The sequence below is a fragment of the Bubalus bubalis genome, chromosome 9, assembly GCF_019923935.1.
Source record: "Bubalus bubalis isolate 160015118507 breed Murrah chromosome 9, NDDB_SH_1, whole genome shotgun sequence".
NCBI classification, from domain to species: domain Eukaryota; kingdom Metazoa; phylum Chordata; class Mammalia; order Artiodactyla; family Bovidae; genus Bubalus; species Bubalus bubalis.
In genome coordinates this window covers 66,390,547-66,415,009 of record NC_059165.1, presented here as the reverse complement: position 1 = coordinate 66,415,009, position 24,463 = coordinate 66,390,547, and the positions used below count along the sequence as shown (strand labels likewise).

Below are 24,463 nucleotides of genomic sequence, written 5' to 3'. Positions count from 1 at the left end.
TCTTATAGGTCTTACATAGTTCATAAGCCTATTTGACAAATGGAGTTTTTAAAAATTCTTATTCTAGTGTGCAATCTTATCGCCTGCTTTCAAAGTCAGAGAATTTTCTATCACTGATGTAGTGCCATATTCAATATCTCTGAGATGGAATTCTCCAGCTGAAGAAGGGTCAAGGTAATTTTTTTAAATGATTTTTGTACTTAACAAGTTAAGTCTTGGTAAATACTCTGTTTCAGCTTACACAAATCTCTTATGTTATAGTGCATGAAGCAAAGTGATTATTTACTTTACTCATCAGAATAAGTTTGTGTCCTTATTAATTTTGTTTATTTGATCCTGCTGAAATAATTGGTGCCTTTTATGTGCCCTGGTGGCTCAGACGGTAAAGAGTCTGCCTGCAGTGCAGGAGACCTGTGCTTGATCCCTGGGTTGGGAAGATCCCCTGGAGAAGGAAATGGCAACCCACTCCAGTGTTCTTTCCTGGAGAATCCCATGGGCGGAGGAGCCTGACAGGCTGCAGTCCCCAGGGTCGCGAAGAGTCGGACACGACTTCACTTTAACTTTTACTTTCATATGTCGAAGTGTGTGTGTGTGTGTTTAAAACTGATACTGTACATAAACACACTTACATTTTTTGTTTTTCTTGGAAACTCTTATGAACTAGAAATGATGCCAGTTGAGAAGAGTAACTAGAGTTGTACAATAATTACAAAACTAGAATACCTGGGTAAAAGTGTTAGAAATGTCTTAAATTTGTGTTTGTCTTTTTTCCTCCATTCAGTGACTGTGAAGTCTTTTCAAAAAATCATGCTGCTCCTTTCTCTAAAGTACTCACATTTTATAGAAAGGAACCTTTCACTCTTGAGGCTTATTATAGCTCTCCTCAAGATTTGCCTTATCCAGATCCTGCTATAGGTAAGTAAAGAGTTGGGAATTAAGAAAATTGTGTACTTGGGAGAATGGGAATAGCAAAGCAAGTATCGTATACGGAAATGTGAGTATTTTAAATCACATGCACAAAAAAACCTTTCAGAATGGGAATAGCAAAGTGAATATAATATACTGAAATTTGAATACTTTAAATCACATGTACAAAAAAACCTTTCAGTTTTATTATCAGGTTCCGAACCAGCAGGATGGTCATTATTTAATTGGATCTCCTCCTGTGGACCGAAGTTCTTTTTTTTTAATAAGATTTTTAAAATTAATTTTAATCAGTTAAAAAATTTTTTGGCTGCACCATGTGGCTTATGAGTTCCTAGTTCCCTGACCAGGAATCAAACCTGTGCCCTTGGCAGTGAAAGCATGATGGAGTCCTGACCATTGGACCACCAAGGAATTCCCTGGGCTGTAGTTCTTGGTTAATGCACATTATTTATTGTTATACTTTGTGCATACTGTGATGCTGGTTACTGAAAGTATTCAATTCTGACCCTAACATAGAGTTAGGTGTACACAGAAAAATTATTAGCAGATTGTGATAATCAGTCATAGGCTATGGAACCATGTTGTCTTCATTGTTTATTGACTATGAGAAACTTAGTATCTGGAAATAATAACAGTTGAGGAGAGAGAATCTAGAGTTAATGATAATTACAGAACTATACATGCGTAAAGTATTAGGAACATCCTGAATGGCACTTAGAAGCTTAGAAAGTTAACCTACTGCGTTTTCCTCACTTGTAAAACAGAAATAAACATGATAATTAATAGTTTACAGAGTTTTATGACATTAAAAACATGAGCAAAACGCTAGTATAGTAACTGAATCTAGAAATGGCAGTTTCTTAATAAGTGACAATATGGAATCTTTGGGGTTTTCAGTAGATGAAAATGTGACCAATCTGTTCTAGGAATTTACTCTGAAGCGACTTAGCAGCAGCAGCAGCAGCATATAAAGATGAATTGGGATAAGGGACTGGAGGGAAGGACATGTTTGAAGAGTTAGGAGATACTTGAGTTCTTAATTGGGAGAAGATGATTAAAAGTTTGGTTATATGTGAAAGAAGAAGGAGAAATCTGATGATGTATTAAGATTCTAAGAGTGCCCAGTTTGCTTATTTGAAGTATCGTGCTGCTGACCTTTCACTGAGAAATGGACATAACCTGGCAGTATGGGCATATATTTGTGTTTGAATTCATCCTCTTAGGTTACGTGTTCTCTTTTGTGTTTCATACGTCCTTAGCTCAGTTCTCAGTTCAGAAAGTCACTCCTCAGTCTGATGGCTCCAGTTCAAAAGTGAAAGTCAAGGTTCGAGTGAATGTCCATGGCATTTTCAGTGTGTCCAGTGCCTCTCTAGTGGAAGTGCACAAGTTTGAGGAAAATGAGGAACCGATGGAAACAGATCAGAATGCAAAGGAGGAAGAGGTAATCTAGATAATTTTATACCATTTTAGGCCATTTATAATGGCTCAGAGGTGACACTTGTCTAGAAATTCTAGCAAATAGGGTGACAGAGCTGCTGAGAGTAGGTTTGCATGCATAGCCCATCATGTGTGAACTAGCACGAAGTCTTATATGGAATTTGTATAGAAATGGGACATAGTTGGCTTCCTCCTTTAGACCATGCGCTTGTTAATTTGAGTTATTCTTGATTCTTTTGTGATTACTGGAGAATGCTGGTTTCAGTTGATTATTTCCATAGGTAGCATAGAATTCACACTCATCTGTTGAAGTCATGCACTGGGCCTTGTCCTTACTGTGTGTAAAAATCAAGGCTTTATAAAACTGCATGAACTGATGTTCAGGTCTCATCCCCACAGATTTTGTTAAAGTTGGTCTGGGCTACAGCCCAGGTAGGTGTTGGTTTTAAAAACCTCTGAGGCTATTATAATACGCCGTAGGCATTGAAAGCTAGTGTGATTCAAGGTCTCTACAGACATCTTTATTATTGGCAGGCTTTGTTCTTTTAAGCACTTCTAACAGAATTTTCAAGGTGTCCACTTCCCTAATGCATACAGTGGTTGTACTTTTGAGGATGAAATGTCTGATTTTAAAAACTACTGTAAGGAGAGAAATGTGTTCATGAGGAAGCAAGGAGAAACTCATGTTCTCTTCAGATTTTATTGTGTTAAATATTGCCGCACTATGTACTTCTGAGTACTGCTGTGGCTTTATAATGGAGTTCTGTAACCACTCTTGTTTATATAAGGGCAGGCAAATGTTATCTCCGTTGCACAGATGTAGTAACTGAGATCCAGAGAGGAAAACTTCTGTGTTCTAAGTATAACATATATGTCATAGCTGGAATTAGAGTCTGGTTTGTCTGATTGCTGGTAATTATCAGGAATTCCATATCCTGTGATTTTGCCACTGTGTCGTGAAAGTTGCTTTAGTCTTTCGCTAGTATTTTCCTAGTTTCAGAATTCGATGTGACCTGTTTTTCAGAAGATGCAAGTGGACCAGGAGGAGCCACATGTTGAAGAGCAACAGCAGCAGACACCAGCAGAAAATAGGGTGGAGTCTGAAGAAATGGAGGTATAAATTGTATTTTACAGTGTGATTTGCTGTCTTTTTACATACATGGTTTTGACCTGACATATTATATCTCGGAAGGGGATTAGAAATCTTCATTTCTTTGAACAGTCCTTTTTTTTTTTGGTGTTGAAATAGAATTTATTTAGAATAGTTTTTTGTTTAAAAAATCCCCCTAATCTAAAAGTTTGGCTTTCAGCACATATCAGGTTGCTGCCTTATCATATTCAGGCTGCCTTAACAGCCTTTAGAAATATTAAAATTGTAAACATTAATGAAACACTCCAAGTCTTCCTTAAATAATGTATGACAAGTTCCACTCTAGTACTCTTAAAGGCAAAGTTATATCAGTTCTCATAATTTTGACATGTTGTAGTCTTTATAATTTAAGAGATCAATGTAACATTCCCCTAAAGAGCTGTTTATAACACTGTGTATCAGGAAGAGAGAGAATACAGAGGTCTTTCAGTTCTGCCTTGCATAGAGATAAAACTCAATAATATCAACTCCACAATACTTAAAAGCCTTTCATAAAAAAAGTAACAACTTTCTGCTTTAGTTTCCAAGAAGCCAGAAAACTGATCTCTAAATTTGAAGCTTTACGTCCCTCTGCCTCAAATTCTGAGATGCTCTTTTGATTTACACCAGTTTTACATGAGACCGATTGTCCCATTTAAGAATGGTCTGAATATTGTGATTTTCTTTTTTTAAATAAATATTCAACTGGAAAATCCTTGGGCAAGGCCTTACCAATCAGTATTTTAATATTGAAAATTGAAGTGTTTAACATAATATAAATTCGCTTAGGCCTTGAAGCTTTTAAGTTCCTTTCAGACCAAAAGCTCTCAGTGCAGTGGGGTGAAATTGAGAGCTATGTGGTGGACTTTATTTCCCACCGTGATAAAACTAGATTTCTGCAGATCTTGTAGCTCTGTCATGTCAGTGTAGTTTCAGAGTCTTACTATTTACTATTGTAGTTTTCCAGGTAATTTATAATGGCCCAATCTTTTGATACGTAGCCTAATACAAAAGAAATCGAAAGGAGAAAATTTCAAATCATTTGCTTGAGATTACAGGACTGTATTATTGTTGAAATGTCTGTCTCAAGCAGTGTGAATCTGTTAGCAGTGAGCCTTGGGGTCCTCGGGAAGTCCATGGGAAATAAAAGACCTTGTAAACTTGGCTAAGGTTGTGCAGCACCCATCAGTCCCACTCATGAGACTATGCTGCTAATCCCCTCTCTGCCAGTATATTTGAAGTCTTAAAGCAAGATTTTGTAGTGTGTTTGGAAATTGTGTTTGGCAAGATGGTCTTTGAACTTTAGTCTGGATGGCATGTGGGAAGAAAGCACTCAGAAGTCCTAGTTTGACTAGTGATTGGTTCATGCTGGTTTCTGAATTGCTGTTACTAATAGTCATCTTACCCATAACTTACTCTTTGCTAATAGTGAAACATGATTTTTTTGAATTTTGTCAACTCTTCTGAAACTTATCTTTACCTTGAAATACTGTTCTAAATAATAATATATTGACATACAGTTTGTAAATAATATTGAAATGAATGTGTAACATTTTTGGGTGCATTACAACCTGTTCTTTAACTTTTCAGTTTTCATGTTTAAATTTTGGCATCAGCATTGAAAACAGCTTTTCTTACAAATTATTTATGACATTGAAGGGTATAATCTCACCTCCTAAGGTATTTCTGATTGTGGCATTTAAAAAAGTTTGGCAGAGCCTTTAGGAAGCTCAAGTCTGGTACCCATTTTCATGTCGGTTAACAAACTTTAATTAATTTAACTTTGCAAATAATTGTAAAAAGAGAAAATAATGGACAGAGGAAATCATGCTCACAGATGTTTAGTGTCTTGTAGGCCTTTTCGGAGGTGAAGACCTGTTGTTGCCTGGGTTGGGGGCAGCAGTGGGGGAGAGAAATACCTATTTTACTTTGTTCTTGAAGGTGGGGGAGGAGAAAGGAATGAGGTGGGCCTGACCTTTCCTCCTCCCCCCATCAGGCCTTAGAGGTGTGGGAAGTTTCATGGAGTTATTTAGGTTCCTTTTGTGAGGTGGCTTGGGAACTGACACCTTTTATAGTATTGTTTTTAAAGGAAATAAAATACAAATGATAACATAAATTTCAGCTCTGACGTAAGATTTGGACAGGAGGTGGGGAAATGACTTTGAAATCTTGCCTCATGTCATAGAGAACATTATATTCCAGATTATTTGAAAGTTACAGATGAAGAATTAAAAACAGCTGGAATGGGACTTCCCTGATGGTCCAGTGGCTAAAAATCTGCCAGTGCAGACATGGGTTTGACCCCTGGTCCAAGAGGATTCCATATGCCACAGATCACACAGAAGCCTGTGCACCACAACTGCTGAGCTTGCTGCTCTGTAATAAGAGGAGCACCTCAATGAGAAGCCCTTGCACCACAACTAGAGACAGGCTGTGTGTAGCAGCCATGAAGGCCCAGCTCAGCCAAAAAGAAATAAATATTGAAAAAAAAAGCTGGAATGAATATTTTTCTAATCTGTGAATCAGCAGGAGCTTTGAAAGCATGAAAGCAGTGAAAGGAATCACAAAGGGAAAGATGGATGGGTTAAAAAATAAAAGCTTGCATAGACTAATAAAAGATTAGAAAAAATCTAGAGGAGTCAATCACTGGGGGTAAAAAAATCACAAAGATCCCAAGAGAATGGTGAATGAAATATGACTAGGCAATTTGGAGGAGTAAATATGCCTTATAAATGTATAAGAAAAGGTTATTGCCCCAATGAAAATAATAGATCACAGCAAATGAATTCCTCTTTGTGGCCAGGGTACAGCGAAATGGGCTTTCTTACTCCTTGTGAGAATTGAAATAGGTATAGATACTCTGGAAGTCATCTTATTGCTGTATTTCTGATCCTTAAAAATTTCATTACCCTCTCCCTACTAATTTCCTATGCACGTTTGTATGTTTAGATAAGAGTGGAAGACAGTTAGAGAATATTTAATTGTAATGGTATGTTGATGGTGGGGTTATGGGAGTTTGTTTTTGTGGGTGTGTGTATGTATGTATATAAGTGTATATGTGTGTACAAATCAGTAGTATTAAGTATAATCACACTGTGATACAATCAGTTTCCAAAACTTCTTTCATCTGTCTAACCAAAATTCATTTCTTCTATTCGTTCTTCCCCCATCCTCTGGGAACCACCATTACTTTTTATCTCTATGGATTTGACTATTCATATATTTCTGACTTTGCAGATATTACAAGAAAACAAACTTAAGTTAGTAAAAAAGCAAAACCAACCTTTGAAACATGACCTATTTGGAAGCTGGAGTCTGTATGTGTGTACTTAATGATTTCTCTTATTTTAGACCTCTCAAGCTGGATCAAAAGACAAAAAGATGGACCAACCACCTCAGGCCAAGAAGGCAAAAGTGAAGACCAGTACTGTGGACCTGCCAATTGAGAATCAGCTCTTATGGCAGATAGACAGGGAGATGCTCAACTTATACATTGAAAATGAGGTGGTTATTTTAAGTCTGCTAGAGCAATAAGCTAGAACAGTAATGTGACCATAGTGTTCAAATGTTGTGTCTGGTGACCTTTATGCATTGTGTGGGGCTTGGGAACAATTGAACGTTTTGGGGTATTGGAGGACAAGTTTAATAGATCCCAAGATACATCATCAAAATTGTTTTATGCTGATACGTCTGTTGCTAAAAACTCTCTTACAAAATCTTTTAACATTTCGGGGAGGTATCATTCATGTTTTGGGGTGTGTGAGTTGGTTGTTCACTAGAGATTGGGATGTTTGAGGCCAGGGTCAGGGAAGTCGATCAGTGGGAGAACTCAAGAGTAGCCTTAATGTTCTGTTTATTAGTTTCTTTCCCTGTTACCAGTCAGTATGTAACTCTGGTTATGGTGAGTGATGCAGTGTTTGGGACCTTGGGGCACAATTATTCAGTTAATTGTTGTCTTTGAGGTTTCTTATGATAGGTACATTGGGTCTTAGAATAGTTTTATAGAACCTTTAGCATCTATACTATATGAATAATTTTTATTTTTCCTGGGTATGTAATACAAGCAGGTTATACCCACCTTGTGACAGTGAGCTAATAGTTTGTTTTAGTTCTTGTCTTAGCATTTTCCTTATTTTTACTTTTGAGTTTCCACATCTTGCTATTTCTTCTGTTGCTCTTTTTTTCCTAAGCATACCCACGAAACTCTTACTTGATCATCATAATTTACTGAGGACTGATGCTTCCAGCTCTTTTCTCGGATGATTTGCAGAACTAAAAGGATTTTGGAAAGAAGGCTTCTCTTAACTTTTATTACTATATTACTTAATGGTTAAGAGGAAATTGTCTCAGTTTTTTGAATGTCTGACTACTGTTCACAGGGTAAGATGATCATGCAGGATAAACTAGAGAAAGAGAGGAATGATGCTAAGAATGCAGTAGAAGAATATGTGTACGAAATGAGAGACAAGCTGAGTGGTGAATATGAGAAGTTTGTGAGTGAAGATGTAAGTATGTGCCGCCGTGTGTCTGCTCATTTTGTGTCTTCTGGGAGGATCCTTAAATGTACTTACAAGTGATGTTTGCATCTGTAGGTATACAGTAAAATGATTAAAAATATTTTTTTGGGGGGGCAGTTTTATATTGTTTTTTTTTATGTAGTATTGGTGAAGTGTTTCCTAAAGGTTAGTCTTTGTGCATCACTTTTTTTTGGTGTGTCACTTTTTGATACACTTGCATGCTATAATTTACCTAGGATTTTTCTTTAAAAAAAAAAAAGCTCACTTTTCTCCTGATGCTTATTTTAACTCACTTGTTAGAAAAAGATTTAGGTATAATTGACATATCATTTTAGTTGTTTCAGATGTGCAGCATAACGATTAGACGTTTATATACGTTGTGAAATGATTACCATCAGAAGTCTAAACATCTATCACTACACATACTTGATTTTTTTCTTGTGATGAGAACTTTTAAGATTTATTCTCTTAGTAGCTTTCAATACAGTGTTATTTACTATTAACTCACTTATTTTTAAATGTACTTTTTAATTCTGAAATTTTCAAACATATCCAAATGTCTCCTACAGTGGAGAAAATAATGTAATAAGCCCCCTTGTACCTATAAAGCAAAATAAGATTGTGTCAGTCCTGATTCCTATATCCCCATCTCCCAACTACCTCATGTTTTAAAGAAAATCCAGATGTATCATTGTGACTTTCTTTATTCCTGAATCAACTAATTTTTGATTGACTTAATTGCATTGTTTCCTTCATCTTTAGGACCGTAACAATTTTACCTTGAAACTAGAAGATACTGAAAATTGGTTGTATGAGGATGGAGAAGACCAGCCAAAGCAAGTTTACGTGGATAAATTGGCTGAATTAAAAGTAAGTGATTCTTGAAAGCGAAATGTTGTACTTTGCATGGAGAATACCTCAAAATTGTAATTTTCATGTTAAATGAAGACAGGTTGAAAGTGATTGAAAAGCTGTACTTTTTATCACTTAGTTTCACTGTTTTTTTTTTAAGTTGATGATAACAAAACAATTTTTCTGAAAATTGAGTTCAGACATAAAATGTTTGACTGAATTGGAGCTTGAGTGTGTTCTTAACGTCAAGAACCTGACAGACTAACAGGCTGTATTCCTGTCCTCTAACAGGCAGTGGCAGTGCAGTTGGAGCAGGGCTGTGTATATACAGCTTCGATTCTCAATAGAGCAGAAGTGACTGGTTTTGTATGTAAAGAAGTGAGTTACACTTCAGAGTTAAAAGTCCGAAGAATTATTTAAAAAGTTGAGGCCTCTTGTTTGGAAAAAGATGCAAGTACACAAGAACTTTTTCCATTTTTCTGGTTACTTAGTTTCTTGCTAAACTATTTTCCATTGTTGACTAACCTTTGGAATGAAATTGCTCAGGGACAGTAAGCACATGCAGTTTCCTGTCATTCTGGCAAGAATGTTAAGAGTCTCCAGTGAGATCCTGCTCATTGAGTTTTTTTATTTACTTTTTTTTTAATGGGACCTGTTTAACACATGGAAAGAGACAGAATAATAGCTTCAGCTATTGTCAGCTTATATCCAGTTTTGGTCCATTTCTGCTCCTTTCCACTTCCAGTTATTTTTAAGCAAGTCTCTTAGGTTATATTTAACCCCAGAATATATCAATGTGTATTTAAAAGAAAATATAACCTTATGCTGTACCATTATCACATGTATAAAAATTCCTTAACATTGCTATTAATATCACCATGTGTTCAGCCAGTTTTGAGGTTCCAGTTGTTTCATAAATTATTTTTAGCTTCTTTGACTCAGGATCCAAATAGGGCCCATACATTGTGTTGATATATCTCTTAAATCTGTATCCGTAGTTCTCCTTCCATCAGTTTCTCTTTCTTTACTTAGTTGATGAAAAAACTGAATCATTTGTCCTGGAGAATTTATTCCCAGTCTATATTTTACTCCTTTTCACCCCTGTGGTGTTTTATCTTATTGGTAAATTTATGGTTAGAGCTGGAAGCTTTGTAAGATACAGATGTAAATATTTTTGGCAAGTGTACTTCTGTACAGTGTTTTATATCACTGTCAGGAGGCATCTCATTTTTGGTTGTCTCCCCAATGTATTTTGAGAACTAGGGTTCAGGTGACAAGTTGAAGTGGCTCCACATGGAACAGAATTGATATATTCTAATGAAGCCTGAGGATACTGTTTGAACGGTCTGGGGAAAAATATTCAACTTCTTATATATAGAACACAGAGATTAAATGAATTTTAATTCATAATCAATCTTAGTAGAAAAATACTGCTTTTGTTAGTTTAAACTCCCCTGTGAAGAATTTGTATATTCTCTCTTCTAATAAGAATCTAGGTCAGCCTATTAAGATGCGATTCCAGGAATCTGAAGAAAGACCAAAATTATTTGACGAACTAGGGAAACAAATCCAACAATATATGAAAGTAATCAGCTCTTTCAAAAACAAGGTATCTTTTCTTTTTTTTCCCTCTTCCCTACTAATGTTTTGGTAGAGTTCTGAGACATTTTCGTAGCAGTTTTTTCTGTTATTTAATAACATTGTTTTCTTTTTGGATGTTAATGACGTATAATATTTTATTTAACCTTATTAAGAACTGGGATTTGCTGCTTCTCTTTAGTAAGGAGACTCAGTAATTGAGCAGTATTACTCAGTTTCCTTTTCTTGTTATGAAATGTTTCATTAGTGACTTAACTTGCTCTAGTCTGGTCTTAGAACACATTAGACAAATAATTTAGTTTGTAGGACTGTTTCAACAATAAACTTTGTGTGTATCATTTTCTTGAGTACTATATGATACTCCAAAATATATTATACCATTAAGTCTACACAGTACGTTTATGAAATAGGTGGTTTAATCCTTACCCAGGTTACTCTTGGGGGAGCTGGAATTTGGCCTGTGGTCTGGGTTGCTCCCAGACTTTGGTTAATAGTTTGGTTAATTCTACTTTTATACTTTAGGTTCTTGATGTATTGTCAGTGTTCAGTTCAGTTCAGTTGCTCAGTCGTGTCCAACTCTTTGCGACCCCATGAACTGTAGCACGCCAGACCTCCCTGTCCATCACCAGCTCCCAGAGCCTACCCAAACTCATGTCCATTGAGTTGGTGATGCCATCCAACCATCTCATCCTCCATCGTCCCCTTCTCATCCTGCCCTCAATCTTTCCAGCATCAGGGTCTTTTCAAATGAGTCAGCAGTTTGCATCAGGTGGCCAAAGTATTGGCGTTTCAGCTTCAACGTCAGTCCTTGCAGTGAACACCCAGGACTAATCTCCTTTAGGATGGACTGCTTGGATCGCCTTGCAGTCCAAGGAACTCTCAAGAGTCTTCTCCAGCACCACCGTTCAAAAGCATCAATTCTTTGGCACTCAGCTTTCTTTATAGTCCAATTCTCACATCCATACATGACTACTAGAAAAACCATAGCCTTGACTAGATGGACCTTTGTTGGCCAAGTAATGCCTTTGCTTTTTAATATGCTGTCTAGGTTGGTCATAACTTTTCTTCCAAGGAGTAAATGTCTTTTAATTTCATGGCTGCAGTCACCATCTGCAGTTATTTTAGAGCCCCCCAAAATAAAGTCAACCACTGTTTCCCCATCTATTTGCCATGAAGTGATGGGACCGGATGCCATGATCTTAGTTTTGTGAGTTTTGAGCTTTAAGCCAACTTTTTCACTCGCCTCTTTCACTTTCATCAAGAGGCCCTTTGGTTCTTCTTCACTTTCTGCCATAAGGGTGGTGTCATCTGCATGTAAGAAACTTAAATATAATAAACTAAGCTTTCTAAAAAGATGAATTTTAAAATTTTACTTCTGAAAGGATTCTTTAAAAAAACTGTATTCATACTTATTTTGTTTCTTAACTTCGATGCCTAAACCTCCAGTCTCATATCTAATGACATGGCCTTTTTTTGCATTGTAAAATTATATTTATTTATTTGCAAAATTATATTTATAAGATTTTGTGTAAAGCATGTGTTGTTTATACTGCTGAAACCTTTTAATTGCACCTTGTGTATTCCTTTTGACCTTGAAATGCATTTTCTCTGTTTTAAAAATTAAGGTTACTTTCCTTTATTGAACTTTTAGGGAGTTGAATGTATAGCTTGTGAGGCTAGATGGGCTTCATTTTCGGAAAGATTGTAACTTTTTGGAAGATGCTGAAGAATTAGGCAGTATTTGAGTAGGGACAGTATTATTCTTTGATGCTTGTCTGGTTGGCTTCTGGTTATAGGAGGACCAGTATGATCATTTGGATGCTGCTGACATGCTGAAGGTGGAGAAAAGCATGAATGAGGCCATGGAGTGGATGAATAACAAGCTGAATCTGCAGAACAAGCAGAGTCTGACCATGGATCCAGTTGTCAAGGCAAAAGAGATTGAAGCTAAAATTAAAGTAATTCATGATTTTAAAGATTTAATAGTTTTTTCTAGTCAGTATTGGTATTATTAATAGAGAATTTCATTACTCCATCTTTGCTTACATCTTGGGGATAGGATAAGAGAGGGTGGACTTGGATTTTAGTATTCTATGTAAAATTACAAAAACCACTGTTTTCTCTCCTGTTGTTCTAGGAGCTGACGAGTATCTGCAGCCCTATAATTTCAAAGCCCAAACCCAAAGTGGAACCTCCAAAAGAGGAGCAAAAAAATGCAGAGCAGAATGGACCAGTGGATGGACAAGGAGACAACCCCGGCCCTCAGGCTGCTGAGCAGGGTACAGACACGGCTGTGCCTTCGGATTCAGACAAGAAGCTTCCTGAAATGGACATTGATTGATTCCAACAGTTGTTTATATTAAAACAGACTATTATAAAGCTTTAAGTTGTCAACTTTGTTCTAAATATCAACTAGAGCAATTAAATACTGGAGATTTCTTAGTCAGTTTTTAGGGGACTTGAGGGGGAGGGGATATCAGTAATGTATGGAGCATTTTGACTTCTAAATAGTTAGATACAGAAATGAAGTGCATTGTATCTTTTTCATAACGGTACTATTTAGAAGCCCAGTTAGTCTTACTGAGCTTATGCTTCACTCCTTTTATGTTTAATCATGCTTATACAAAGAGAAGTTTGTTTTAGAAAGTTGAGCTATAGCACAGGCTATACCTAGCTATCAAGCAAACTTTTTGTTATGACATAAATGACAGGAACTCTTAATTGTGCTTAAAAATTCTGCTGTGGAGGTTGCCACAAAGGCTCCCCGCCTGGTGTGGGGATGGGGGAGGGATCTCCCTCTGTTTCTGAGGGCTAGAGCATGGCATAGATTAACGTAGAACAACAAAGGTGTGCTCTGAGCTTCACATGTCACTCCGCTCCCATGGGACTCTCCCCCCCCCGCCCCCTGCCATCTTCCCATCTTTCCCAGATAAAAGGGGTTCCCATTACAAATGCCGTGTGTTGCTCTTGGGGAAATAGACCCTTTCACCTGGAGCAGGTTGTTAACTGAGGATTTTAAACCTGGAGGTTCTTCCTGAGAATGTATATTTCTGAAAGTATGTTCATTAATATCCCAAGCATCAAAGTCTAAATAATTTTCTCTTCAGAAAGTTAGAATTGGGTAGATGTATTGTTGGATATAGGCATGGTAAATTTAACTGAGGGATTGATTCTTGTTAATTATGGTATAAAGATTTGTATCCTGGCCTGCTTGTTCAGGTGAGAGATATTCTGTGTAAATTTGAGGTATAGCGTGAAGTCTTAGGACAAGAGTTAAGTTCTTTTTTGGCTCATTCACAGTCACTTATGTGTTAAGCGTTAACATCTGTCATGAATCTGCCAATGTGTATGTGTTAAACGGCTGACAGACTGTACAAAAAACTAAGATGCACTGGATTGTACTGGATGAGTCTGAAGTTAGTGTTAAAAAAGTGTGGTGCCTGACTTCAGCAGTGCCTCATTCTTGCTCTGCAGTCACCGTCAGGAGCACCAAAGCATTCCCTGTGGCAGTGCTTTGGGCGGTGTTGATAGGAGTGAGGCATTTGGGGAACTCGAAGGGAAACCTGTAGTATATTAGAGCCCAGAGCCGGTCCTTGCCCTAGAAACTGTTACAAGCTTTGTTGGTTACATTTTGGACCTTTGTAATAATTGTTAATCTGTATAACAGAGTGCTTCTCTGTTACTTTTGACTTATGTTGTTAGAAATAAGAGTATACCTTGCATATTTAGAATGAGTTTCTGTCCATCTCTGCACTAAAAAATTCAGACTGTTATAAGCTCTAAAGTGCTGTACAGAAACGTTGCTTAGAGGAGGAAGGTGGAAGTGTATTTATGTTGGTGTGTAAGCATGCATGGAAGCCTCACAGCACCAGGACTTGGCCCTGTTCTTAGAACATCCTTTGTCCATTCTCTACCTGTCCAGCTTCAAGAGTTCAGCTGGCCTGCTGTGAGGCCAGGAGCTACTTTGCAGTGCTGGCTGCAGGATTAAGCCAATGCTTATGCAACTTGACTCAGTCCTTAATGGCCATTTCTTCTAAAAATTTTCTTTGTGTGTGGGGAGGGTGTGGGACTTGGGATGGGGTTGAATTTGAGGTTTAAACTAGAATTAAGATGATGTGGTCTTCTTGCTCTCTGTTTAGACAGGCTTGCAGACCAATTGAATTTACATGGAGACCAGACCAGAGAGTAACAGTTGATGACTTGTGTGCAGACAAACATTTATCCAGGTTGCATTGTCTAAATTGGTTTGTTAAAGCTCCAGGTTACATTCTTACACAAAGAAAAACATTCAGTGAACAAGAGACAAGTTTAGGAAAACTTAATAAAAAGAAACCTGTCTTACACGCTTAAGGAATGGTTTTCTTAATTTCATAATTGTGTGTGTGTGTCTGTGTTTTCAATAAAAAATTTTCTCTGGAGGTTAGCTAAATTCCAAGTTGTTAACTTTTGTCAGTGATCTCCATTCTGAAGAACATTCAAGGCTCAGCACATTGGGTGGCAGGAAGTAGTTCTCTTTCCATACTCAACTCTCCATGCTGAGTCTCAGCCCAGTTCTCTGGTTTAGGAATCCTTACCTTGTTCCTGTAACTGGGCCTTATTTTGAGGGTTTTTACAATAGCAGAAGGTGAGTTATGGCCCCACGAAGGCCAGTGCTAGGACTGATGCCTGCCCCTTCAGAGAACAGGACGTGGCCCAGAATGTGCTTTCAACAGTGGCTACCATGATAGTCGCAGTAGTGTGCGCACGCCTGTGTGTGTTATTGTCTATGTGGCGTGGTGGTGAGTGCTGAAAGGGGATGAAGCCATCAGAAGAGACCGCAAGTGTACAAAGCATGGCTTTCCTGTAGTTCTGCCACTTAATAGTCCCAGTGCTAGGCCTACCACGAGAGCCGGTACTCGCCACCTTGAATTGTTTGGAGTAAAGTTGCTTTTCTCTGGGCCTCTGGGAGAAGAGTGGAACCTGCTGGTGTGAGTGGGAAGCCTGGGCCCAGCCAGGCAGCTACTGATTATCCAGAGTGTAGCCATTTTATAGGCATGTTGGGAGTTGTGTGGAGAGTATAGCAGACCTGTTTACCTGGGAGAGGTACCAGCATTCTTCTATGTCACTGGGGAAGAGGGTGTTGGAGGCAGAGCTAGGGCTGGTGTTCAAGGTTTTGCAATGGGGCAGCTTCAGATTAATGTGAAGAACTTTCACAGCTCCCATGGGGTTGGTGAGGATTCACACAGGCTTTAGACCAGTGACCTCTGAGATGCTTTGTAAGGGAAGTGTCAGAGGTGAAAGGCGTGGTAGGGCTTGCTAGGGCCGAGAGACTGGAGTCCGGGTGTGGAGCACTGGGCTTCTAGCCTGCGGGTGACTGTTTTAGGGATGCTCAATGTGATATGTGCAGAGTGAGTGGGACCTGGGGGAAGTTGGAGGTAGAACTTTCAAAATCCGTGTTTTAGGGTTGTGAACCAAAAGAAGGGGTAAATGGTAAGTCTTGGTGCTGGAGGAAAAGGGAAGATGGAAAGTGATTTAAAAAAAACACCATGCTGTTAGGAGCGGGGGGGTGGGGTGGGGGGGGGTGGGCAGGGGGGGGAGTAGCCAGTCTTTGTGGGTTAATGACAAGGGCACGCAGGCCAGGATTCAAGGACCAATTGGCATATTATTGATCTGGCTTTTGGTAATACACTCTATATTTGGTTGATTTCAATCAGTTTAAGTGGCTTTAACAGATCATTTGTTACGTAAAATTTGTCAGTTATAAAACAATATGCACAATTTCTCATTTGGAGAGAACATGGAATGTGTGTGCATAAAAGTAAAATCTGGCTAAATGTTTCAGAATTAAATGGGTTTTTCTCAAGGTGGGATTGGAGTGATTTTTTGTTAGGAAATTTTTGCTTGTGTTTTCTAAGATTTCTGTAATAAGCATTTTGGAGTTTTCTAATGTTAAGCAGACTAGAAGTGCATTTGATTTATTTTTAGACTTTGTTTTACTTTGCTTTATTTTTGTATTGATGTGATTGCACCAGGTCTTAGTTGTGGCTCCTGGGATCTTTGATCTTTGTGGTGGCATGCAGGATCTTTTCAGTTGTAGCAGGCATGTGAACTCTTAGTTGTGGCATGCGGGATCTAGTTCCCTGACCAGGGATCAAATCTGCTTTGGGAGCGTGGAGTCCTAGCCACCGGACCATGAGAGAAGGTCCCTAGAAGTATATGTTAAGAAGAATGGCTCCAGGGTTTCAAAGCTGGAATAAAGGACGCAATGGACAGATGGAGCTCCTGGTCTGTAGGAGTCAGTGCAGATACTCCTGGCAGTCTGGATAAGGTTAGGAAGTTGTAGAACATGGAACAGGGATCCTGTAGCTACAGCTGTTGTGGAAGGGAGCTTTGGAAGTCAGGGTGTGTTCCTGCCTTAGGGAGTAAAGGATGGTTTTTTGGCTGTGTCAGGAAGAAGTGGGGGCTTTGAAGGAAACAAGGAGCTGCCAGAGGGGAATGACCATGCCTCAGGTGGGGCTTGAGGGAGTTAGGGAGGAGGGAGTTTGAGAAGTGAGAGGTGGCAGTGGCTGGTGGGGTTAGCGGCTGTGGGGTTGCTTCAGGAACATGCAGTGAGCCCTCAGGTGGAGGATTTGGTCAGGAAACTTAGCCTAGTTAAGGGATCAACTTGGGGAGGAAGAAAGTTAAGCAGCATCCTAGGCCCACTGTCCTGTGTGCAAATGGGGAGAATTTCCACCAGTTACCTGGAGACTGGCATTCCTTCCCTGGGTAGTGCTCCCTTGCCTCTGGCTGGAGCAGCTCTGGGATATGACCCTCACTGCCCTGGTCATCTGAGCTGGATACTGCAATTTGGGGCAGGTGTCATAGTGTAGAAAAGAAGGAGAGGAACTCTTAAGTAGCAGGCTAGAGGCAAAATGGGAAAATGGCCATGTTGGGGTAGAAGCACCAGGAGGATAAAGGAGGGAGTGCGTTTCTGGTGGATCAGAGAAGGGAGGACCTCAGAGGATGTGAGCCAAATACAGAATGCTTTTCCAGATCTGTCCAATATACACAAGCAACTGCCAGGTTAATCCTGATCTTGTCATTCTGGTTTTGATACGGTGTTAAGGGCAGGGAGGGAGAGTAGGGGAAATACATACTTCTAACCTGGGATTTGCTGGTTTCAAAAACAACCCACAGAAAAAAATATATAGACAGCTGTGTTTGGGGCCCTTTTTCCATTGATTGGGTCTGTGTTTACATCCTTCAAAGGTCAGGTGAACTTGTAAGATTTGGAGTCCTGGGTCACGGAGGATCAAAATTCGTATCACAAGTAAGCAGGCCCTTACCATGTACATTGTTTTTTCTATGTGCATTTTAAAATAGACTATTCAGTCAAGACTTGGCTAAATGCCTAGGGGAGAGAAAACGGAAAACACTTGGAAAACAGTCTCAGTGTCTAAGCGAAGCATTGTAAATCCTGGTGAAGCATTTCTGAGGATGAGCTGAATTTAGTAGATGTTCCAAAAAAGGATGGCCCAAATAATAGTGTGTCTTTGAGCAATGTTGGTGGACAGGCCTCTAGAACTCACATGAGACTGCCGTGAGGCCCAGGAGGGTTGTGTGGGATAGAACTTAAAAATTGAGAGCGTACATGCAGTCCTAAATGAAGCTGGGTGAGGGGCCTTTCCTCTGTGTCTTGTCCTTATCTATATTTTCCAACTGAAGGATGGATCCTGCCTTGTTCACCACTGTCCCGGGCAGCCAGCGTGAAGCACAGAATTCTTGAATCCACACGTAAAATATTTTCAGTGAATAAAAACATGAGAACTATATTTGAAAACATTCAACTCTTTGTGGATGAGGAAAGGGTCAAAGCAGGCAAAGCTCACAGAGCAGGTGGATGGCGGAGCCAGGAATCCCTACTATGGTTTTTCCAGTAGTCATGTACAGATGTGAGATTTGGACCATAAAGAATGGCTGAGCACTGAAGAATTGATGCATTCAAACTGTGGGGCTGGACAAGACTCACAGGAGGATCAAACCAGTTAATCCTAAAGGAAAACAGTCCTGAATATTTACTAGAAGGATTGATGCTGAAGCTAAAACTCCAATACTTTGGTCATCTGATGGGAAGAGCCAACTCATTGGAAAAGACCCTGATGCTGGGAAAGATTTAGGGCAGGAGGAGAAGGGGGTAGCAGAAGATCCAATGGTTAGATAGCGTCATTGACTCAATGGACATGGATGTGAACAAACTCCAGGAGATAGTGAATGGAGTACATCAAGGTTGTATATTGTCACCCTGCTTATTTAACTTACTACATGCAGAGTACATGAGAAACGCTGGGCTGGATGAAGCACAAGTTGGAATCAAGATTGCCAAGAGAAATATCAATAACCTCAGATATGCAGATGACACCACCCTTATGGCAGAAAGCGAAGAATTAAAGAGCCCCTTGAAAGTGAAAGAGGAGAGTGGAAAAGTTGGCTTAAAACTCAGCATTCAGAAAACTAAGATCATGGCATCCGGTCCCATCACTTCATGGCAAATAGATGGGGAAACAGTGGAAACAGTGTCAGACTTTAGTTTTTGGGCTCCAAAATCACTGCAGATGGTGACTGCAGCCATGAACTTAAAAGACGCTTGCTCCTTGGAAGAAAACTATAACCAACCTAGACAGCATATTAAAAAGAAGAGACATTACTTTGCCAACACAGGTCCATCTAGTCAGAGCTATAGTTTTTCCAGTAGTCATGAATGGATGTGAGAGTTGGACTATAAAGAAAGCTGAGTGCCAAAGAATTAATGCTTTTGAACTGTGGTGTTGGAGAAGACTCTTAGAGTCCCTTGGACTGCAAGGAGATCTGTCCAGTCCATCCTAAAGGAAATCAGTCCTGAATATTCATTGGAAGGACTGATGCTGAAGTTGAAACTCCAATACTTTGGCCACCTGATGCGAAGAACCGACTCATTGGAAAAGACCCTGATGCTGGGAATGATTGAGGGCAGGAGGAGAAGGGGAGAACAGAGGATGAGATGGTTGGATGGCATCACTGATGGGATGTACATGAGTATGAGTAGGCTCCACTAGTTGGTGATGTACAGGGAAGCCTGGTGTGCTGTAGTCCATGGGGTCGCAAAGAGGCAGACACGACTAAGCGACTGAACTGAGGGAAGCCTGTAGTGCTGCTGTCCATGGTGTCACAAGGGGAGTTGAACATGACTGAGTGACTGAACAATAACAAACAATCTTCTGGAAAAGTGTGTGCCTGGAATATGAGGCTTTTACCTCCCCCAAAACAATAACGCTGCATACTGCGTTATCTGGAGTAGCACTGGCTTCCTGACAATCCGATCCCCCTCCTCCAGTCAGTTCTGATTTGGTGTGATGTGAGCGGCAGGGTTGAAGTGGCCACTTGAGGGCGACATCGCTCTTCCTTTGCCTGGTGTCAGACTAGCAGCTTTGCGCCTTAGGAGTCCTGGAGTTGAGGAGAATGCAGACAATTCCTCTCCTTTGGGATAGCTGAGAGCAAAACAAACGTGGTTTAACAGAGGCCTCAGGCTAGAAGGCAGGGAACTTTTATGAAGTTTTGCTTGTAAGACGTCCTTATCATTCAAAGTGTGGCATTGCTTGTTATAAAAGAATATTGGACAAACCCCAGATCTTAAGCACCCAGCCCAGTGCTTCTCACACTAGGCTGGTGCTCTTGCTAAAAGGCAGATACTTATCTGGTAGGAGTCTTGGGAGATTACAGTTCTAACAAGCTCCCAGGTGATGCTCACAATGGACCATATTTTGACTTTGAAAAACTTAACCTCTAGAAGCCTTAGTTTCTCCATTGGTGAAGTTGTGGTCACACCAGTTCTGCTCATCACAGGAAATGATGGATGTGGAAGACATTCTAGACAAGAAAAAAAGATAAAGATACTGCAAGCTCTAGGCATGTAATTTTCCTTTTTAAGCCCTATGAGGGCAATGGCACCCCACTCCAGTACCCTTACCTGGAGAATCCCATGGACAGAGGAGCCTGGTAGGCTGCAGTCCGTGGGGTCACTAGGAGTCGGACACGCCTGAGCGACTTCCCTTTCACTTTTCACTTTCACGCATTGGAGAAGGAAATGGCAACCCATTCCAGTGTTCTTGCCTGGAGAATCCCAGGGACGGGGGAGCCTGGTGGGCTTCCGGCTATGGGGTCGCACAGAGTCGGACACGACTGAAGCGACTTAGCAGCAGCAGCAGCAGCACAAGGAGCAGCTGACCCAGGTATAAGCAGCTTCAGGGCTGTGGAAGAAATTTCTTTCTTGCCCTTATCCCGCCAGTTGGCTGGCATCACCGACTCAATGGACATGAGTCTGAGCAAATTCCGGGAGATGGTGAAGGATAGGGAAGCCTGGTGTGCTGCAGTCCATGGGGTCAGAAAGAGTCGAACATGACTGAGCAACTGAACAACAACAATCCTTCCAGTAGCCCAGATTTCTGAGGAACGTTGTTGATGGGCAGGCTAGGGAGCCTACAGGCACTGACCTCCTAGTGGGTATGGTCACTAGTGCCCCTCTTCCTGCCCACCGCCCCTCCACCGCCAGGCTGGGGAAGGAGTGTTGCTTCCTGCCCTTGGGCTGTACATCTTACCGAGCGCCAGAGGCCCCAACACGCCTTTTGACCTAAGCCTCTCCTGTTGACTTGGTGTGACCCCATTGGTAGCCCCAGAAGAGGGGGGGGTGTTGCTCCTGACCTCTGTAGAGGGTAGGGTCTCTAGCTGGGCATAGAGACTCCCAGAAATCAGCATTGTGCCTCTCTGAATCCTGGGCTTTGCTGCAGAGGATTATGACCAGCTTCAGAAGGACTGGGGGAAATGGGAGCCTCCAGACACCTAGTTTCGTGTTCTCTCCTTCCCTTGTGGTAGATACCCCGTTCTGAGTGGTATGAGAGACACAGCTTTCCTTGTGTAGGAGGGTCCCTGTTCTTCCCCTCCACTCCCATCCATTTAAGAGGATTATCTCCTGCCATGGCCCACCCTCTGGGAGTTCTGTCTTGGCCGCTTGTTTTCCAGATTTCTTTCATACCAAATCAGGAAGGTGAAGGTGGTTGTGGGCTGGAGGTGGAAAGAGAAAGTAGAGTTGTGGGGAGCAGAGGGAGAGGAAGACGCAGCATTATTTTTGGAAATGCCAAATCAAGTTTGGAACTTCTTTGAGGGTGACATGTCTCTGACACAGTATCTAGTTTACACGGGTCCCAGCGTGACTGAGGCCTCAGCAATTTGCCCTGACTTGCGGTCTCTAGCTTGTGGGGCTTCTCTTCTCTGGGACCCACTGGCCTTCAGCTTTTCTCCACGGTGCAGCTCGCTTCCCCCAGGGTAGGTAAGTCTGTGATTTCCTTTTTCCTGACTGTGCTGAGAGCTTCTCCAGAGTGGAGAAGCACTTGCTGGGCTGGGTTCCCTTCTCGAATTGGCTCCAGAGCCCTGTTTCATGTAGGCATACCCCTGTCTACTCCCTTCCTCAAACTGGAGGAGATTTCTGTGGCTTGGAAGGGCCCTCACAGTTCAAGAGAAAAGCTTCAGGGTTTCGATGTTCCCAGGTGAGGCATAATGTCATGCACTTTCCATTAAATCAGACTCCGCTCTTCAGCCTGCTACACATTGTGTTTAAGGACAGTTTAAAAATAAGCCCTGAATCGGAACGAACTCATCGAGCAGTACTATCTGTTAATGAAATTGCTTCCTGTTAATTTGAGTTTACAAAATAAATAGTTTTCGATAATCTGGCATTGCTGTTCATGGCGCCCACCTCCCAGAGTGGGCTGCTGGCAGTGGCCTGGGAGGATGGCCCCTGGCAGTCATGGCAACTGCCCCAGAAAACCTGGAGGATGTAACTGATGGGGAGCCTGGGCTTCATTTGTTGGCTCCTTGGTCCTTTCTGCAAACATTTTCTTGAGTTTTTCATGGGGCTCTGCCCTGTCCCAAGGATGCAAATATCACCTGGACCCAGAGCTATCTCCCCATAGGGCTTCGCTGGAGCCTAGAAATCAACAGGTAATTGAGAGTCAACCTGCAGGGTGGGATTGGAGCTGAGATGTAATGGGTGAGTGGGCGGTGGCTGCATAGGCAAGTAAAGAGAGAAGGGTTGGTGCAGGAGCTGCAGAGGGAAGAGCGTGACCAAAGGTGGGCAGGGATGGGCACACAGCTGTGGATGGGAAGCGAGGGCAGGAAATGCCCAGAGATAAGGGGGTCAGTGGGTGGAGTCACATAAAATGCCCCTCCCAGGATGCCTTTTTGCAGCCATTATTTTATATGGGAATTCAAGGTCTTTCAAAATTGAGGATGGTAAACACCATCAGACAAGGGTGCTGGGAGCAAGGTCAGATTCTAGGAAAGGCCACAGAGCTCCATGAGAGGGTCTATAAAGCGAGCTGGAATCTGGCCTGGTGATGGAGGAGCGGGGAGCGGCACGCCCTCACCCTGCCCCCCTGCAGCTCAAGGGTACCTCGGTGTGTGCGTGGTGACAGCCGGCCCCAGGCACCTTTGCCTGAGCGTGGCTCTCTTGAACAGGCAGGACAAAGGGGTGGGTGGCTCAGTGGGTGTCATCTATGTGGGGCCTGTGCTGATGCCTGGCACCCGTTATAGGATGTGGTGGGTAAGTCATCCATGCACGCAGCTTCCTGGGGGAGGTCCCAAGCACTTGGGGAGGGACTTCCTGGGGCTTGGGGCTTTGTATCTTTCTTAAGAGACAAAAATGGCCTTGATTCTCTCCTGAGGGTGTTGAGAAGCCCTGGTAAGTTTCTAAGCAAAGACACAGTTTGTCTGATTTGCACTGTAGAGAGGTCTGGCAGTTTGTGGGGAGAGAGGAGGAGGGGACGGACTGGCAGCAGAGGGGCTGGTGAGGGTCTGGGGTGAGGCCCAGTGGGTGGGCTGCGGGGTCAGGGAAGAGGGCCATTATCTCTGGGAAATAGCAATCCTGGGGCTGGGTGCTTTACTGTGAAGGTGGGTGGCCAGAGATCTGGCCAGGTTTCTGTGGTTAGGTGGGGGCTCACATGTGCTATGAGTAGAGTCAGAAGGAATCAATCTGCCTTTTAGGAAACACACAGTGTCACATGTTAAGAAAACACAGTACGTGTTCAGGGTGGGATCCTGTGAGCCACAAGTGGCACAGTCTGTTTGGGATGTGTCTTCTTTTCAGACCACCTCCTCCAAGTCCTGGCCCTTTGGCAGAGGGAGTTGAGGATAAAAGATGAGGCCTGGGGGATTCTGTGGGAGGAGACACCTCGATAAGGATGCTGGTGGCTTGCCGAAGATGGCCATGGAAGGGGGTTCAGGCCCTGGGGTCTCTGGAAGTGCCAAGGACATGCTGGCTATTTGCTCTCCTAGTTCAACTCCCCAATTTCCAAAGTTCAGTATAAAATGGGTTTGGCTGAAGTTTCTCCCCCATGCATAATTGCAATTATGCAGTTGAGCACTGACAGCTGGGTGACCTCATCTTTTCTCTGCAGGGAGCAGGGAAGAGGAACACCTGCCCTGGGTCTTGGAGAGACCAGTCCAGTGCAAGAGTGTCAGGCATCCCAGTTGCTGTTCCTGGTTGGAAAATACGGGTAAGTCGTCTTTGGGGACAGTAATTTCTATTTTCATGCCAGTTTTGAGCCTTTCTTTTCTTTAAAAAAAAATTATTTTTGGCTGTTCTGGGTCTTCGTTGCTGTGGGGGCTTTTCTCTAGCTGCGGTGAGAGAAGGCTATTCTTTGTTGTGGGGTGCAGGCTTCTCATTGCAGTGGCTTCTCTTGTTGCAGATCATAGGGCTCCAGGGCACGTGGGCTGAGCATTGCGGCCCCTGGACTCTAGAGCATAGGCTAAGTAGTTGTGGCACGTGGGCTTAGTTGCTCCACAGCATGTGGGATCTTCCCGGACCAGGGATTGAACCGTGTTCCCTGCTTTGGCAGGCAGATTCTTAACCACGTGACCACTAGGGAAGCCCCTTGAGTCTCTCTCTTCTTATTTCATAGGTCCTCCTGGTGGTGATTAAATTTCCTTTGTTTTCGGTCGTATTTGTGTTAGAATG

At 41.7% G+C, this 24,463-nt stretch overlaps 1 protein-coding gene across 1 annotated transcript in view; it reads left to right on the top strand.

Moving 5' to 3' along the window:
* The window catches only part of HSPA4 (heat shock protein family A (Hsp70) member 4), a 53,496-nt gene extending 40,653 nt beyond the window's left edge, over positions 1–12,843 (top strand). The window contains exons 10-19 of the mRNA XM_006065072.4: positions 68–174; positions 782–915; positions 2,187–2,368; positions 3,389–3,478; positions 6,845–6,997; positions 7,873–7,998; positions 8,773–8,880; positions 10,352–10,471; positions 12,258–12,419; positions 12,599–12,843. Of these exons, the coding sequence (XP_006065134.1) occupies positions 68–174; positions 782–915; positions 2,187–2,368; positions 3,389–3,478; positions 6,845–6,997; positions 7,873–7,998; positions 8,773–8,880; positions 10,352–10,471; positions 12,258–12,419; positions 12,599–12,802 (1,386 nt within the window). The 3' untranslated portion in view covers positions 12,803–12,843. The remainder of the gene's footprint in view (positions 1–67; positions 175–781; positions 916–2,186; positions 2,369–3,388; positions 3,479–6,844; positions 6,998–7,872; positions 7,999–8,772; positions 8,881–10,351; positions 10,472–12,257; positions 12,420–12,598) is intronic.
* The last annotated feature ends 11,620 nt before the right edge of the window (positions 12,844–24,463 follow it).